Consider the following 19,792-nt stretch of genomic DNA (forward strand, 5'->3'; position numbering starts at 1 on the left):
GACGGGAACTGTTAGTGTTCAGAGAGCACACTGCTGTCCCACTCCTGATGCACACTTTTAAAAACCGTGGGACATCATATCCATCAACACAAATTAAGAGCAATTCGAGCCAGGACAGCCAACACAGCTTTTCCAAGAGGTTACTTGCCCAACTTAATGTTGGAAAAGCAGCAGCAGCCACAGTGGACAACAGTAAAGCCTGTGATGTTATTTAGCCTAATGCACAGAGCCAAGGAAGAGCTTCCCCATCAAAGTCATCCCAGGCCAGTCCCTGCCTGTAATGGCTTGGTGCTAAAATGTACGGACTGCTTTAACTTATCCCCAACAACAAACAAAATCAAGTGCCTATTAAGAGTTTTTTTTTTTGGGAGGGGACAAGGGGTAGTTTGTTTTGCTTGTACTGCTTACCTATAGACTGTGATAATCCTGCCATTGGACAGACAATAAAATGCAAGACATGTTGCAGATGTGAACTGTTTTGGTCGAGGAGACGCGGGAGATGCGTGCAGGCAGTGAAAGTAAAGTTCTGGGGTGTTTACCCGCTAGTGGTGATAAAGAGGGCTGGTGCAAGTCTAATCCCTGCTTTAGCGGGACGCTTTAATGAGCTCACAGACTGCCTGCTCGGGATTACAGCATTAGAGAGCATCGCTGCTCCGCACATAATTGAAATCCAGCTCCAGTCTAGACTGGGTGCCAGGGTGTAATGGAGTTCATGATGAGATCAGCACAGACCGGGCTGAGCTCATCGTTAAATTCAATTAATGCAGAGCGCAGGAGCAGGCCGACTCCGGGCCGGGGGTCTGTGCTCGGGGTGGGAGCCTGGATGGCTCTGACCTGGCGCACCGCAGCGCACGGCACTGCAACAGCACGGCACTGCAACAGCACGGAACCATGGTGTCCATCATTCACACAGTGCACCGCGCGTCACAGTTCAGGACAAAGCTCCCGCCCCCATGCAACACTTAACAGGAACATCTCCAACGTCACCCATCTCACGTGTTTGGTACTTTGCAGGGTTACAAGTGAACATCCCCCATCTCAGAGACAGACAGATAGGGGGGAAAAAGAAAAAGTTCTGCACACATATCCAGCCATCAGCAAGGACACAAGTTGAGCAAAGAAGTCTGGCAGTTTTATACCACAGTGTGAGGAACTGTGCAAAGTCACATACCAGATAACACCCAGGACCACGCTATACACACTAAGATTGTTCCTAAATTCTTGATCAGAATAATATAATAACCCATCTAGAATGATACCGAGCAAAATGTTCAGACTTCTTGGCCGTCAGCTGTGAATCGGCAGCAAACTATGAGCGTTGCTGCTCGCGTCAGGGGCAGGCGGGGATTTGTGGCACTATTAGCTCAGCTTATTTAATTTATCCATCTTTCATTTTTCAAACAGATGATCGTGGAGATTCGCAGCCATGTCAGCTGCTGCAGAGGGAGGAAAAAAAAACAAAAAAAAAAACTTATCCTCCACGTCAGCCTCCGAACGACAAGGTAAGAGCAGAATTCGAATAACCACATCGTTGTGTCAGTCGTCTTAACCATTGCTTTCTATTCATAGAGTAATCCATACTAGCATTAAGAGGGCGTTTGGATTTAAAAAAAAGTCTGCGATTTTAATTTCTTTGTAGGTTGTTAAAAATAAACAAGTAAATAAATTAACGAACCACTAACTGCACAAGACTTCAATGTTCAGAGCCGACGATGTTAATAAGAGGAGAAAGCCCAACATGTGGCATTCTGCTGACTACTATTACTGACATTGGGATAGAATATCTGTATAGCTTTTGGCAGCGTAAACCAGTTTCATTTTTTTCTTTTTTGCGCAGAGTGCTTAAACATTATTAAAATTGCATGTTGAGCAGCACGTAAAACCCTTAATGATTATTATTACTTTAAGATTCATTACGCAGTGTTTCTGAGACAGATAAATTACAGCTAATTGCCGAAGACTGGAAGAAGGAGAGGATAAAAGTATAGGGCTCTCTTAGAAAGAGAAAATGCTGGTCAAAAGACTGAGCTTTGCTGTCAGTTTTGTGATCCTCCCCACCCCCACCTCCTGCGGGATTCAAAAATATTGAGTAAGCTTTTTGGGATTCTCTCTCATCCATTGCCTAGACACACAAACACTTAAAAATAAATACGCATCATAATAAGATGGCTGCAACAATACACCGCTTTGCCAAATTGCCAAGATAATTCAGTACCTTCTGTAAGGAAAGCAAGATAATGTGAGAGTTGTAGAGGAGTGTAACAAATTAAACTAGCCATGCAGTCCTCAGATAGCAGAGAAAAGAGAGTTGGGGTGAGATGGTACAGTACACAGAAAAGCCCAAAGACTTTAAAGATCTGAGAAGATCAAACGATTTCTATCTTGTTGATTTCTTGCTCATTTTGCATCTTCAGGAATTAGGATTTACAGAAAGTTAAGAAAACAGGGAGCGGGCTTTGAAGTAAAAGATATCAATATACACAAAAAAAAAAAGCTGTAAACCATTCACTGTGCGCACTTGTTTTTTGTAGGGAAATAAAGTGGCCCGATTCAAATGCATTCTCAAATACATCTGCAAACAAATATACACCTATACTCCCTGGTGACAGGAAGCTGAGGACAGACGAAGCAGCCAGCCGGATGCGATGATAAATCTCACCTCGCTGGTGCAAAAGCAATAGAAAAACTCTGAATACAAATCCAGCCCCAAAAAGTGTCTTTTCGACCTCATAGACTGAAAGCACACTAGGAAATGCTCTCCCAGCAGACAGGAAAAGGGCTCAGCTAGAATGAGTACATTCGTCTACACTGAAATATAATGTGTCACATTTCTGCGAGGAGGGGACAGTCTTTTTTCTTCTTCACACTGTACACCACAGACCCCATGCCCCGTGGCGAACGACTGACTGTGCGGCCTCACAAAAACTGGGTCAATGAATCTCTTCACCCCCCCCATTAGGAAAGCACCAGCCACTCTTGTATCAGCATCCCAACCGGCTGATGAATATCTATAGTGACTTGCAGAAATCCATAATCGTGTTTTGCTCAAAAAGCAGCTTCCCATTTTCAGTAAGCCCATCAAAGGGGAAACTTTAAGTGCTAGGACATGGGCCTACATGTTATTTTAATAGCACAGGAGTCTCATATGCACAAACATGTAAACTATGAAACAAATTAGAAAAATTAAGATAAAATGAAAGGAAAAAACTGCCAGGACAAAGTTCAGATATTGGTTCCTTTTCCAGCAGGGCAAAATACTAAAAAAAGGGCCACAGAAATAAATAAATAAAAACAATTTGCCTGGCAACAACTACCGTGGAGTTCTGATATGACAACAGGGCTGTTCATTCTTCACAAACAGCCTCGGACAAATTACCCTGGATACTCCAAGACAAACAAACCTTGTCATGCAGCTGGTCTGTTATGCAGAGAGGTGTGTGGCTTTGGACTCGCAACTCTGTACCTGACTCCGCTGTCTCCTGAGCACACAATGAACACAACCCATAGCTCAGCATTCCGGCACACCTCAAACCACACGACAAAGTTCTGTCAATTCTGGGGGACAAGGCGGTGAAAGCAAACTGCATTACCACCCATGAACTCTTCCGTCCAGTTAACGACCCAAGTAATCGGGCCCCGATTAAATTTATGTGATGAAAACACAAGAAAAAACAAGCTGCATAGTATATCTAACTTCAGGATAACTTAAGGTGACTAAATGAGCTACAGTGGGACCCACTAGAACTATGACGACACCAAGCTCCCCAGACAATGGGGACCAGAGCCGATCTATAGATCCAGCATTCCCTCATTCACCTGCATTGTACATACCCCCCCGCCCCACCTCCTAATACACAACGATAATCGAGAGCTTTTGTAAACGCTAAACATTTTGGCTGTGCCTTCATCACTGGCAACACAGACTGTAATAACCTGTACAACAACACTACTGGAATGACTAGTTGAATTAAAATTTAAGATAAAAAAAATTGTAGTTAAAGCATCAGTGTTCACTTCCACTGTACCGTTTCTCCATTTCATATCCTGGTGCCTCATTATAAAGCTCATGCAAGTATGTCAAATGCAAATACTTTGCTTTGCCTGGAACAGTGGAGGGGAAGGCAATTCATATTACACAAACCAAAAAGCCTGAAAGTTGAATCAATTGTTTCAGTTGGTAAAACAGAAAGACTACCCCACCTTCTCACTTCCTCCCACAGATGCACAGCAGAAATCTTGTTCAAAGACTGCACATTGGGCTAATTTGCTTACTGTACTCTTTGCAAGCAAATGACAGTTACAGGTCTTTTCCGTCTTTACAGAATAGTACCCCAACCTGATAAGTCAAGTAGATACAAACACAATGGAAAATATAGTTCTCCTGTATGTTTTTATATATAGATAGAGATCCACAAAAGACGGGTAACACCAGCCAAGTGAGCCACTCCCCCAAAATACTAGTTTGATTTTCCATGAAAGATAACGTGTCTGATCAAGTCTTTAAAATTTTAAGAGAATGAGTCTTGATAGTATCTCTCAGTATGTTAAAATAACTCCCAGCTTCACTTCAATAACTAGAAAGGCTGCTTTTCACAAGTTCCTAGTTTAAAGTAATTGTCTTTAGAAACGTTACAAAACAGTAAATGTACCAGCTATGCTTCTCTGAAACATTGCCTCGGCAGGGATGGTTGGCATATATTTGGACACACAGCAATTCTGTTCCTTTAAAACATGCAAACAGGAATTACTTTGAGTAGAGGGTCCATACACATGTGATCAGATTAATTAATTCCCAGTGAGGTCATCACCTAAACTGTTTTAGGTCATCCTGTGTTTGTGATCCTAACAGAGCTGTCAGAAGTGTCACTCTGCCTGCAGGGATGCCCGGGAACAAAGTGGATCTCTGTGACGGCACTACACCAGTGATGTTTCTCCATTACAATGCATTCAATATTTATATGTTCATATAAAATCAGCATTTTTCAAACAGGTTTCACCAGTAACAGGAAGCAGGCCTTCAGGCTCCTACAAAACTAGGAATCAGATCTTGCTAATGGCATTTGCCTAAAACAACATGATACTCTCGGTAGAATTACGGTGGTTTCAATAAGATAATCTTTGCAAATAAAACCGCAAGACAAGCTACGGTATCCCAGAAACTTGGGCTTTAATCGGATGAGTTAATTTTGCAAAGAACAGAATCCATTACTTCATCCACAGATTTGGTGAACCCACGCCCTATCACTGCACCACAACTACACATCACTGACCTAATGAGTAGACATAATTAATATACATAAGGGCTTCAACTGAACATAGATTATTATAAATTTATCATAAGGGATAATGAATGCACATGCTTTTAAAGATGTTCTTTGCTACATTTATGAATTTGTGAATCCTATTCATAAGACCAGGAACCGTAGTTTGCGAGGAGCACAATTTTGCAAAGTTATTTTGTTCATTCAAATGTAAGCAGAAACCCTTTCCACATTTAGACTCCTCACTTCAACTGGCTTCTTTTCAGGAAACAACCAATCCCTTGATTCCATGTAAATGTACCAGACAGAATCATCACTTTAATCGACCTCTGCCTTGCCCAGTTCCTCTTCTCAGTGCGATTAAGTAACATTTCACAAATCTTTCAAAACTACTTGGTTCTCTTCATTTCTTCCACATTCCTTCACCACCAAGTTCTCAGAATCTGCAACGGACGTCACTGATACTGAGAACATCAGAAGCGGAGTGTTGCCAAATGCAATGGCTGAATTGCCTGAAACAGAAACTGGATGATCTGGTGGCCTTGATTTGCGATTAACCAACATATCTGCAGTGCCAAAACATTGGCCAAAACAGCGTGGTACCTTGTTTTTAAATAGGCCTAACTGAAGCCAGGGCCAAGCCAGCCATTGCGCATACACAGTTGACAGCCTGGGTGGTGACAGTTTACTTTTTGCCGGTCTGAAACAGGTTCGACAGCAGCAATCTCTGAAACCCTCTGCCGTACTTCCAGACTTCTCTGCACTAGTTCTCGCACTGTTCTAACATCTTGCAAATTATCTGAAGTTCAAAGAAAACAGGAAGGTAGGAGTGCATGCTGTGTGGTGCATGCACGGTGCTGATAAGCTGCACGCAGACGCACACACACTTTGAAACCAATAGAACTATTTCAAAGCACAGAAATCAAAATACAGAGGATGACTGTACTCAACTTGCAAGTCTGCTTCAACACCGCACTCTCTTGTAACCTCCTGCATCTTGCAAACTGACAATGACCTAGAGGTGGAGATTTAACCGTATGGATCTCTAGGCACTACACACATCCACCTGTGGGACAGTTAGAAGAGCTCTCTTTGGCCAAGCATGTCACAATACCTGAACATGGGTTTAAGTTTGTAGATTTAAACATTTGCGTTTCTGTTACCGCTCATCAGTGTAGTACAAAAAGGAGATATCAATTATTACGGTCCTCATCAACAGTTAAAACTATTAAAAGCATCAACAAAGGCTAATATAGAAAGGTAAAAGTACTGAAGGAAGAGCTATCCCCAGTGACAACAGTGTACTTTTCTCGTCCACTCCAAATCTTCCCCAAGAACTGCGCATCACAAGTTTGTGGTCAAGATCAAAGAAATTAAGATACAACACAGCACTGTGGTTTGTCAGACAGACCTTTCAATGACTTCGGTCAGGCTTGAATTAGCATGTCAAAAAAAACCTTTCAAATCTCTCCTCAATTTATCTTTATTGAACACACTATCCATCTCTATAAACATATTAAACAAAGAAGCTGTGTGAACTAGAAGAATTCACAATTAAAATCTTGCGATGGATAAACTGTTTTGAAAGTGAGAGTCTCTAATAAGATGAGATCGAATGCTTTGTGTTTTTGGCAACCACAGATGTAAACCAAGAAGGTTTTGTATTACTTTTCGCTGTACGCGTTGAGATTGTTCTTCCTTTTGGTGAAACCGTAGTCCCAATCTAAATTTAAAGGAGTACTCCCATCCCTATTCAGTCCATTTAGAGTGAAAAGTTTGCTGTTAGAAATGCAGATTTCCCATGGAGTGTGGATGTATTTGCTTGTTCAGTTTATTACTTCTTCCAAGAAGTTTGTTAAAACTTGCAAGGATACAAGACTGAGGGATATGTGACAAAAATAATACTAACTTCAGCTGTTGCATGTTAGTTTTTTTAGATTCACAACAGTGCTTAGCTTGAGAGTTTAACAGGGGGTACTGCAGGGGCTGTTTTAAGACACTGGTTTGCAATATTGGCACCAGTAGCCCAATTCAGAAATTCTCCCCATCAGATTTTCTGTAGTAACCCAGACTTAAAGTATTCAAAAATTATATCCAGAATAGAAGGGGTTAAATCTGAAACAAGGTCTCCTGTTCCCCTTTTCTTATACCACCACCACCAGGGGAAGAGGGGGGGGAGAGGACAGACAGCACAAAGACATAGCAGCGGCACATATTACAGGAAATAGAAGAACAAACAGGAGAAATAAATCAATGATAACTAAAAAGATAACACCTAAAGGAAACGGAACAAAAACTAGCAGGATGGTGTTGTGGAGCTTTTGAAGAACTACTTAAAATATTTACTGCGAACCCTGGTTACATTTTTTCCTCTGTGAAACAGCGGGCCTGAACCCGAGGTCTCAACTGACAGATATACATGGAGGGTGACTAGTCAACCAATTATATTTAGTTAGGGGGATATTTGGCAGGAAAATAACTTTCAAACATCTGTGAAAGGCTGAGTAAAAACTGCACGTATACCCTACAACTACCAGAGGAGACTATAGTATCTATTTGAAGGCCAGTGTGAAGTCTGGTTTCCTGCCCGGTTTGTGGTGTCAGGGCTGGGATCGGTCATACCACATGGTCACACTGTCTCCAGAAATGAGACGCTGAGTCCAGTGGCGGAAATTAATCCATAAAATATGTGCTCTGGCACGCTTAAAAAGGGACAGACATTTGACAAAAGAATCTGGGCCAAAGCTGGATTGTTGACATGGCTCTGTAGTAAATTGCAGAATTACAAATCTCTCTAATTGAAAATAAGTCTGTTCATTATTTTGTTCTATTCTTCATCAGTTCTGGCCTGTCCTTTCCCCCCTCATTGTTTAATATGTCAGGAAAGGGGCTCCCTTCTTCCTTGTGGACTGCGCTGATGTTTTGAAAGATCCTAAACAGACAACACTCCCGACTGCACAGATGCAAAGCAAAGTGACAAATGTTAACATGCACATCAGGGCTTGGGGGGAGGGGAGGTATATGGAACCAGAAGATGACTATATATTAAGTATTTCTGGGACTTAATGAAAATAACGGAAGGTCTTGGGGGAGAAAGCAGAGGGGTCTTCCACAATTTCCAAACCAAGTCAAGAAAGCAAAGATGAAGTACAGCATAAATTAGGGTAATTCCCAAACAGGTTATGAAGGCCTTTCTAAACAATCACTGCTACATTTTGTACAAGGTTTTTGTTGTTATTGTGGTTTTTAGGAAGCACTATGCGTTGTCATGACCGAAACTGAACTCCTCACTTGTCTCAGTTGCACAATAAACTGCCCAGTACAGTTTACAAACAATATTGATATCAACAATATTAGAGAACTTTTCTAAAACATATATTGGTCCAGAAAGATTATAGCCCAAAAATATAATACAAATAAGGCGTTCAAAGCCTTGGCCAGATTTGTCAATAGCTCCCATACAAGAGGTTCTTCTCAGATTAATACTCAGATCATAAAGATTATGGGGCAGGGGGGACAAAGTGTCAGGTTAACTTGAAAATGATAAGCATTGTTTGTTCTCCAGTTCTGGCTTTCAGTTGCGATTTAGCTAATGCCTCCAAATATCCGAGCCAATTGGAAAATATGGGTTTCCATCTGCAGGGCTAAAGTCGTGGATGGAGATGAGACAGGGCTGCTGCTGCTGCCGGTACGACTGCATTCATTAGGGTTCTCATTGTGAGGCACTCCCCTCCTCCACACACCAGAGAAATGCCCTTAACCATTCGGGAACAAAGGCCAACCCACAGAGGCAAGCAGAGACACAAAAGGGAATCAGGCCTGAAAAAGACAATTAATCTCTGGAGTGTTAATAGAACAATAAGAATCGCAGCTCAGAATTAGCACAAATCTACGGACACATTTACAGTTGATACGGGCGAAACGCCTCTCGGTCCTAGCCCCCCATCCCCATACACACAGGCTGGGGTAATAACATGAATCCAGATTTAATTTTTTCCCCCCAATGTATGTTCTTTTTCTTTTTTGCTTTCAGTGCTGCCCACAAAAATTATATATATATATATAAATGAGCGCAGCTTCAAAAATGTCATCTGGGCCAATTTAAGACCACAGCCAGCACATATCTGTATTCATAAATGTTTAGCCCCGAAGCTCCCTTGTTAAAACATGAAGTGCTAGTTAAAGATCCATGGCCTTTTTGCAGGAACCCGAGCAGCTGCTATATCCCCCATGCTCCATCTCCTTGCCAGACACAAAAAAGGCAGTCAAATTAAGCAAGTAAAGCTATAAAACAAAAACAAAAAAAAAACATACATGGGGGTGGGGGAAGACACACATTTGCACCAAAGTGTTTGGAAACCGAATAGTCAGTTGTCACGGCATTCTAACAAACATCAGAATTATTTAACTTAACAGCCAAGATAGAGGACACAAGGAGCATAGTTGATTACGGTAGGTTTATTTTATATACTTCAAAAAGAGTCTGTGGACTTTGAAGTTAAACCTCTTTCCAACCACGATGCCAAAACCTTCCTCGCGAAGAGGCAGCGTCATCCTCCCTCTATGCTAGCGCGTTCAGTCGGCTCGATTCTGCAGCCGACGGTGGAGCAGAAGCCTCAGTAGACTGGAGCTGATCTTGAGTTGAGGGAAACTGACAGAAGCGTATAAAGGTTTAGTACAGCAGCACAAAATCTGTCACAGCACTCAGCTTGAAGCGACAACGATTTCCTCGGTCCCCCACAGCGTACAAATCGTCTCGTTTCTCATAACCGCAAGGATGTGTATTCACAAGGCAAAAAAAAGCGATAGCCATTCCATTTTATTTTACGTTTTACATCAGCTGTCTGGAGTAATATAGAGTGCAGGGGGCCCAAGAACAAAAAATAAATTATACTAAAAAGGTCATATGCCATGCAAATTATTATTTTGAATGCTATGATTTGGTTCTCTTTTTCACAGGATCTTATGTGAAGGCTATGTGGGGTGGAGAAGAGCAATATATATTTGGTCTCAAACAAGTCACCTTGCAGAAGCCGAGGCACAGGATTGAACATGACGAAGTTAGCACCACCACTGCCAGACACAAAAAAAGGCAGTCAAATGAATTAAACAAGTCAAATCAAGCTTGCTTAAGAGACAATACTATATAAAACAATGACATTGAAGGAAACAAACAGGTGTCTACATCACCTACACCTACATTTCATTGAATTCCAAAAATAGTGTCAGTGGAAACTCCCCCATTTGCCACAATGTCAGCCTGAGTCACTGAGAGACGCAGACAACTACGGGACTGCTGGACAAGGAGCACAATGTCATATTCGTGGCCAGATCCCCGCCACAGTGCTCCAACACAACAAAGACATGTGAACAAGTACTGCAGATAAGCAGTTTATAGAGAGCTTCAGAACAGGTTTCTGTTGTATCGACTCTCCCCTCTCCACACACCACAGCACAATCAACACACTCTCTGTGGATGGAGATAATGGCTGTATGATGATGTAAGAGAGGGAGAGGGAGAAAGACAAACAAAAAAGGCCATATCCTTGCTAAAGGAATGGTTTCCAGGAAATTCTAGCCTGTACGTGAGAATGGGGCTACGGCACTGATAATAATTAGACCAGGAAGAAAATAAACGTCCTGTAGATTATGGAGCCAGAGTAGGTTTCAGAGCCATGCTTGTAACCAATACATTCATGATCTGAAAGGCCTGTTGAATGCATTGGGCCTGTGAGCACATCCCTTTGTCTGCAACTTTCAGCAGAGAGGTGCAGCGAAAATTAGGTCCGAGACGGAAAAGGATGGGATCTTGTATCAGCCTACTGAGCCATCAGCTCCTTTAAGCTTCGGGAGCAGAAGCGGTGGTCAGTTTTAATCCTGCCTTCCCTAACCAGTCCAAACTTACATATCATCCATCCATCCATCCTATTCTGGGCACTAAATAACCGATTGAATAGCAAATTTAGGAAAAGAGATGGAATCATACACTGGAACATTTATTTTTCTGGGGCATGCGACACTGGTGGTCACCTGACCATTGTAGAGAACACCACCACACCATGACAAGGGGACAGAAGACCTCCCTTGGTCACATAGCCCAAAACAGCATTATGTTCAGCTTCAGAAGGAGATGACTTCACCACCCCCCCCCCCCCAGCCAGCCAGTATGTTCTTTCTTCTACAGACTCATGCTCAGCAATGTTGTAATCGTGCACTGATAACACGTATCAAATATGGTAAACTTGCCACTACACGCAACCCCGTGTTCACACATACGATCACCTGACACTGGCCACCTGAGCAGATGCCTTCCTCAACAGTGATCTACAGCAATTTCAGTTTGAAGGACTTCCTTTACTAATCAGGTTAGGGTTCATCTTGGCCTGGTGCCTCTTTCAGAGTGATTGCTAGCACAAGCCATGCTCATGGAATAATTCCATGCATTTATGTATACATTTGTCTTGACGTGAAACTGAGCGCAGAGCAATTTGCACCAGTCTGACCTTGAATACATCCACGGTAGGGCTGTGCGATATGACGATATATATCGTATGACGATAGAAAAACGTCTATCGTTTCATATTATGCTAGATCGTTGTGTTGCAAATTGCAGTCTTTACGGCAGTAGTTTTCGTCATTAGGACGCTTTGCGTTCTTCCCGGTTCTTCCACACGTGTCGGATGCAGCAAGAAATGAGCATCAGAAACACAGACAGACATGGAGGAGAGTGAAGTGACACAGAATAACCAACACAACCAAGAGATGCTTTAATGCACAAGCGCACACGCTGCGCCCCGCTCTCGTCGCCGGGCTGAACTCGATCTGCAAGCACCCCCACCCACTCTAATTTAGACTGATATCATTTGTATAAAATTAATAATAACCTTTGTTTGCATTTTAATAAATTGGAAAGCAATGCAAACACATGCAGAAAGTATCATTTTCTTTTTATTAAGATGGTGAAGTGGTTCAATTATTATTATTATAACTATTTTGTATTAACAACGTGCTGTACTTGTAAGTAGAATCAAGATGCGACAGTCAGAAAGAAATGTCCCTGTCTAGCAAATGTTAATGCGCCACTAAAAACCCGGCTGTGCTAAATCTTCCTGAATCTGTACCCTTTACAGCGCATGTGTTGCGTGATTACTATTACTTGTGTTACTGTTGTTATGTGACAGTAAATCATGCTGTGTATATGTATATATGTGCTCTGAGGAAGATAAGTCGAAACGCGTAAGCATTATGATGGTTCACTTTTTCTCTAATAAATAATTTGAGACATCGGTGAATATGGATTGTTTTTAGACGGGAGCTGCTGTACCATCCTAATATAATACGGATAATTGTTCAATATAAAATCCCTGGAATAAGGCACCCCGCATTTAAGATTTATTAAAACTATTGTAACGCCAGCTATTTTCAAACTTGTGTGTGTGTATATATATATATATATATATATATATATATATATATATATATATATATATATATATATATATATATATATATATATACACACACACACACACACACACACACACACACATATATATCCCATAACAACATAAATATAATTTTGCCTTAAATGTTCACTCCACAGCATCAAAGTTAAATCAAAAGTAAATTACAGGAAGATGCAAGGCATGCGTGTCATTTATTATTGCGTTACAGAAATGTTACATTCCGACTAAGTAATCTTACAGGAAACGTTCAAGTGGCTCCAGTAAAACAAATGACAGGTTTCACAGCACTGCTCTGTTAACATTTTCTCTCGGTTTAAAACCAGACCCGATTCAGCTGAATTGCAGCGCGATGACTTCAGTTCCTGGAAACATCTCCCGAGCGCTTTAAGGGTGGATGCTTCAAGTAAAAACACATTTTAAGGTTGATAAATGCAGCACCCTGAATCAGCTGTAGAATTGGTTCCTCTTTACTCAGGCTATGAACCAAATCTGCAGCCATCGACTTTGTTCTACATTTCATATCGAGCTCAACTTTCAGATGTACGCACATCATGAAATGGACGGAAATTAACACTATCATTTGTTTTTTTCTTTTCTGCTATTCAGAATTCACAGGAACTCCAATATATTTTGCAATTTATTCCACTGTAAACTCTGCCCTCCATGTCAGTGGCCCTTGAGATTAAATCTTTTTTGGACTCTTCCCTTTTTTAAACTTTCTAAAAATAAAAATCACATTAATTCAGTTACTTCAAGATAAGAAAAAAAACTAGATCGACGTCAAGGATAAAAAAAAAATATATATATCTTGCTTTTAATCCTGAAAAAATTACACCCACACAATTCACTAGAATTAGTTCTGCAATTTTAATATCATGTATACACCAGCCACCTTCAATTACAACAGATATCAGATAGTTATAAGTCCCCGGAAGACAGACAAGACTCAGGAAATCACATGCGAGCATCACAAAGCTTTCGGAGGATATGCAATAGTCACACGTAGGATATACATCTGCACTTCCCTCCCCTTTAAATACAAAGCTTTACCATGGCATGGTTTCATATGCCCAAATCATGGTATTTCTTCTGATCAGGGAGCAAGACTAATGCAGCGAAGCAGTTGATAATGGCTCCGAAACGTGGCGTCTGAACAGACGAATCAGGGCCTCAGCCCACAACCCTGCCATTTCAATTAAATTAGGAAATGACTTTTAGAGAGAGAAAACAGAACAATCTAACCTAAATGTTTTTGAATTATATTGTCTTATGATCTCAACAACCTTGAGGGGCAGATGATTTCTAAGGCCTGTACACGTCTGTCCAGACTGCTTGTTATGTAACTCCTGCAGGAATTAAATTTTAAGTATCACAGCGCTGCAGGCTTAGAGTATTACAATCAAGCTGTTAGCACTGCGCTCACTGATTAATATTTATGTTGGGCTCATAGTTTCAGTCCTGGAGACCCAGAGGAGGGGTAAGACATGCAGGTTACCCAAATTCACACCTCGGTCTTGGCTGCAGGTGGCTGTAGGCTGGCACATTAAAGCGGATTTCACAGCCAGAAGTCCCACGACAGGAACCACTGGCGATAATTATGGCGCGTTAATCACCATCCTGTCTCCGAACATGAAAATAATTCACATCATGGTGGGCTTCAAGAGAACAGGGAAGCGTATCGGGCCTAACCCCAGAGTCCTTCATGTCCACACACCAACATGATAATCAGGCAAACCAAGTAACCTGGACTGCTACAACACCCCCCCCCCCCCCGGGACAATACACATTGCTCCACATAATAACAGCGCTGTTTGGATCTATTCTTCAATTGTCAAGACCCTCTGTAGTAATAGGAGACAGAAGTAAGATTTGCTTTTGATCCACTTCAGGTTTGAGAAGCGGTTCGCCACTTTAAAAACTACACTGAGCAGAGAAAAGCATTCTCATAATATTATAATGTGACTGAGGCACTTCCCCAAATCTCTTTCCATGGAAGATGGTCATCACCCAGATATTGAGAAATGCAGAGCAAACTGGCAAGCCTTCTACCCTGCCCTCTGCCAGAATGACTATTCCTCTGAAGAGGACACAGCCGTGCAGGTTTCAAAATCATCAGCAACCCCACACAATGAATTCACAACAACCCCACACTAACATGCAGCAGCAATGAGGTTTACACCTTTAAGAGATGCAGAAACACCTCCTCCTTCTTGACCAGTGTCCTACACATACAAGGTACATGACCGGCCTGTGTAATGTCTCCACAAGGCTTTGTTGTGATCAAAATAAAACCAGAGGCATTCACAGGTGGATCAGGGAGACGTGGCCATGGCTTTTCTAACCCTCGACCGTCCAAGATTGTACAAATAAACTCTGCAGTATGTGAAAACAAACAGATGGACCAAAAAAAAAAAAAAAAATTATATATATATAAAAATGCCTATCGAGTTTCCACTGACGTCTAGGAATAGAGACTAAGATGATTACGTCCAAATCCCCAGTGCTTGCGTCAAAATTGTCCTAAGCACCCACGAGCAGCATCTTAATATCCTGTCCTGCCTACCGCTTCAGAGACGGGAAGGAGAGTGGTTTTATTTGTATTTATTAATGAGAAAAGCCGGGGCTTTGGACTCACAGTTGAGCAGAATAAATAGTGGTCTACACAGACTGTCACTGTAGCCATGTTACACAGGTTCGAAGTTCACATTGCCTTAAATCGGGTATCAGAGGCAAGGAGAGGTCTCAGAAGTGCAGGAGAAATTGCCCTGTGCTTGAACTCAGTTGGCCACAATCTTAGGGCAATCCTGTTCGATCTGTCCCCACACACAGCACTCAGGGAAAATTACATTGCTTACAGTAAGAGATCAAAGTGAATGAAGACATTGTTGCTTTGAATGGCACTTTCAGCAGAGGCAACATGGCCTGCCTGCATTTCCTCTTCTGTTCAAACATTACTCTGGATGTAGGCCGAATACATTACAAGGGGAGGTGACAAGCACCGCTGAATATAACTGGATAAAACTGTAGTTTTGTTGGAAGGCAAAGCCAGTGTTTTGCTAGATATTTAACTGGTCACATCTAAACAACGTTCCTTGAAATCATATGACAAACATTTCCCCGTAACTGTTTTGTAGGGGAAACCTGAAACAACTCTGACCTGTAAATTGCAACACAGGTCGAGCACATACTGCTAAGAAATACAACATGTTCTTGACATCACTTCCTGCAAAAACATATTTCTGTATCAGCAAAGATCAATGATGAAAATGTACCCCCACCCACAAGAATTACACGGACAGTTAGCTACTGGGTGATGTTATTCCATGTGATCAATCGGGACAATAATGCATGATCGCTTGAGAATGTCTGAATTCATTTGTTTTTGATAAAACAGGCTGTGAAAAGTAGCAGATTTTTCCAGCACTTCATTTAAAGAAATGGCTCAATATAATACAGGTTGTCTGTATTAATTAATAAATTAAAAGAACAATCATTTACATTCCATGAAAGTGAATATATAATTTAAAAAATCATAAGCAGAAGCAAATTGTGTGATCAAAAGATTTTGAAATTCACATTTAAGGATACCATAGGTTGATCGAGATTGATTAAGCTCGTTATCAAGTTACATTCTATAAGCACAGTAAAGCTTAGGGGAGAAAAACTGATATTTCATACAATACTGTGAATACATTTCATTGCAAAATGCTGCTAAATTGGACAGTCTCTGAAATCTTAGATGTTGATAAAAATAAATTGCATTTATATATAATTTAGCAAGGCTACTGACCATGCACTCATCAGTTAAAAAATGCAGTGCAATTACCTATCCTGGGCCACTGCTTTGTGGGTTTCCTTCCTGAAACTGAGAATTACTGTTGTATATACAGAGATAAGTTGTTTTATAAATATTTTGAAAAGTGACTCCTAGAAGCACAAACAGACCAATGAGTGCGTCTAAAAAAAATCTTAAAAAAAGAAAATGTCTTCTGTATGTGAAGAATAAGACATTGAAGACAGACAATGGGACACAGTGGTGTGTGTGTCCATCCCAGTTTGTGTTTTGTCATCACGTTTCATACAGAAAACAATCCAAAGAAAGCCCTGTGTGGCACAGGGGATAGAGAGACTGCAACACAATAAATGACTTTAGCAGCAAGACAGTATGAGAGGATGTGTAATGGAAATTTTAACAGGACAAATCCCAAAATAAAGTGTGAAAAACCTCAGGGGGGATGAGAGCCAAGCATACCCTGAATCTGGTTCAACATGCAACAGATTTCTCCCTGACTAAGAACTCGGCACATGATTACACAGATCTGTCGCAAACAACGGGACAATATTAAGAAGACAGCCATTACCTTTAGGACATCTCCCCGTTTAAAACTTAGCTCGTCGTCGGCAGTGGCTTTGAAATCGTATTTGGCAACGGCCTCCATGCTGGGGGGGAGGGGAGGGGGAGTCTCTGCCACCTGTGTGTTACAGTATCGGACAGGTAGTCTATCGATGCCGCTGTATCGAGTCGATTATTCCTCCTGTCGAAACGCCGGTGCGGGGATAATCAGCAAGAGAAAGGGGGAGAAACAATCGTGGGTGCACTCGCTCCGAGCCTCTCCTCCCGGCTGACCCGCTCCTCCGGGGTTAGGTCCTCACATACAGGTTGCGGCCGCGTACCTGCAAAGGAAAAAGGTAAATCGGTGACCGGCGGGCTGGGGATGGCGACCGTGTCATCGGCGTCACAGGGATTATAATCACAAGGTGCTGGGTTTAAAGTGTTTGATGGAGCCGCGCCCTGGAGATCCTACTTGCACTGAAGGCAAATGCTTCCCAAAAGAGGAAGGAAACCATCTGGCTGACACTTCCCCCAGCCAATCACAGGACGACCCTGGCCCGAACATCCAATCAGAGACAGGAAAAGGACGGCTGCCAATAAGCGCCTACGTAAGCGTACACAACCAATGGGACGCCGAGTCTGGCCGTGTCATCCAATCGGTGGCCAGCAGCTCGACAGCGCCAATGAAACGTTAGGATTGCCTTCGCGGAAGTAGCCAATCCCCGCTCGGCGCTGGGTAAACGAAGCTGTTGCCATATTTATCATGTATGGCATCGATCACCGTCTGCTGCTGGCGCTGTGTAGCACTAAAGTTGCAATAACGGGGACTCAATTCAATGCCAGTTACCCGTTTACTTTAACGTTTTGTGCTCCATGGCATGCATTAGTATTATTATTTAAGGGAAGATGGACAGGTCACATAAAAGGCGTGCTTTTCTATGTCCTCACAATAAAAAAAAACAATCCAGCACACAGCGTATGAACTAGCACGACAAAGTTTGCACATCAATTCCACATGTAGGCTAATGCTCCATATCATATCTTACTACAAATATGACATTAATGAACCCTGCTAGTCGTTTGTGCGCCCGTACAGTACATTTCTCAGTTAAAGATGATGTGAAAGCTGTATATCACAGGCAACAAACGGACAACACCGGCTCATACCTCCTGGTTATGGCGGATGAACAATTCCATACAAGTTATACTGTACTGTCTTTTTCAGTGTCGTCAATTTGAAAACGTAATGGTAATGCATTTAGCCTTGCGCAGTCAGTCAAATAAAGTGTGCATATAATAATATTTGCCTTATTACTACGCTTCACGTCAACAATACAAGCATATATCAATCTTAAGCAAACGTACCCACTTTGCTTTATTTCTACACCGATCTATATGGAAAATGAATACATTACAAAGCGTGTCTAAAATGCAAATGTGTTTTATTGTTATTATTTAACACTATTTTCTTTACTGAAAATACACGTGGCTTCAATTCAAGTAGCTACATGATCCACGTAATGCAACGTTAGATCTTAAAACCAAGCTGCCGTTTTAAATTAATAAATACAAGAACTGGTACCAAGGGAAGGGTCGATCGAGGCACATTTAATAACCCACTCCTCTCCGAGAGTAGCCTACATAGCTGGTCGCATTTCAATCACACGGAAAAAACATCCAATTCGTCCGCCTCTGTGCCAGGATCAATTAGTCAATATACTTCTTAGCATGTGTGTGTGCATATGTTAAACGCACTGAAATAATCACAGATATGTGGTGTTTACCTGACAACAAAGCATGCCACTTTGATTCGCAGTGTTTGTTCCAGATTGTTCTTCGACGGGGTCTGTTCTCTGAATCCTAAGCGTTTTCTGGCGTGACAGTGGCGCTCAGTCCAGTATAAAGCGAGTTAACAGCGCCGGGACAGCCTACGGGTTTACCCCTCTTCTGCGGTAAAACCGGTGCAGGACAGGGTCCAATGGAGGAGCAGCCAGTTACCGTGTAGTCGCCTGTCCTGTGTCACTGAACCGCGTTGTACAGCTCCCTAAACACGCTCCCTCGCCTTTTCACGTCCGTCCGCTAATGGACCCGGATCGGACCAGTGTCGGCCACCGTCCGCCATGTGACCCCAGCCCACAGTACCGTTTCGTCAACTTCCCCCCCTGCACTCGGATCCTCGGGTCGGTTTCCTCGTCGAGCAGGAGCCGTCAGGCCTCACGGGCGAAAAGCGAAGAAAACACTTTATTAAAAAAGAGAGAGAGAGAAAAGAAAAGCCCTCTTTTCTTCTAAAGCGAGCACACAAACTCACCCCCTCAGGCTTCTCCGGGTCAGTCCAGCGCCGTGGTGCAAGTTTACCTTCCTCCTGCCGTGAAATGGACACTTTATATGAAGAGATTATTAAGATGTATCCCCCCCCTTTTTTTTTTCTTTCCTCAGCCTAAAAAAAAATCCACTATTTATTTCCGCTTCCTTCCAGATGCGCTGTGCGGCAGCCTCTCGCACGGCTCTGGCGAACTCTCGCGATGCTTCGGCCCGGCCTGTTGCGGAGGGTCGTGGGGGCCGCGATTGTCACACCTCCTCCACGTGTTTTGTGTTCGTCTAGGGCCACATAGACACGTTTTTTTTTTAAAATAGATTACGTTTTTTCTCTTTTTACATGATCTGCTGTTATATTCAGGCCCATCTTCTTCATTGTCGTTTTCCTATGCTTCTTCTTGTAGTTGCCTTTGTCT

General features: G+C 42.2%; 1 protein-coding gene across 2 annotated transcripts in view; it reads right to left on the bottom strand.

Annotated features, from left to right (window-relative positions):
• grb2a (growth factor receptor-bound protein 2a) overlaps positions 1-19,524 on the bottom strand; it is a 34,252-nt gene extending 14,728 nt beyond the window's left edge. Inside the window, exons 1-3 of one of the 2 annotated variants that reach the window (XM_066704342.1) lie at positions 19,369-19,521; positions 18,845-19,273; positions 17,089-17,401 (exon numbers count right to left, since the gene is read on the bottom strand). In XM_066704342.1, coding sequence (XP_066560439.1) covers positions 17,089-17,166 — 78 coding nt within the window. In that variant the 5' untranslated portion in view covers positions 17,167-17,401; positions 18,845-19,273; positions 19,369-19,521. Of the gene's footprint in view, positions 1-17,088; positions 17,402-18,844; positions 19,274-19,368 lie in introns of both variants that reach the window. The other variant, XM_066704341.1, reaches the window with a different exon arrangement.
• Between the last annotated feature and the right edge of the window lie 268 nt (positions 19,525-19,792).

The sequence above is a fragment of the Amia ocellicauda genome, chromosome 5, assembly GCF_036373705.1.
Source record: "Amia ocellicauda isolate fAmiCal2 chromosome 5, fAmiCal2.hap1, whole genome shotgun sequence".
Lineage (NCBI taxonomy): Eukaryota > Metazoa > Chordata > Actinopteri > Amiiformes > Amiidae > Amia > Amia ocellicauda.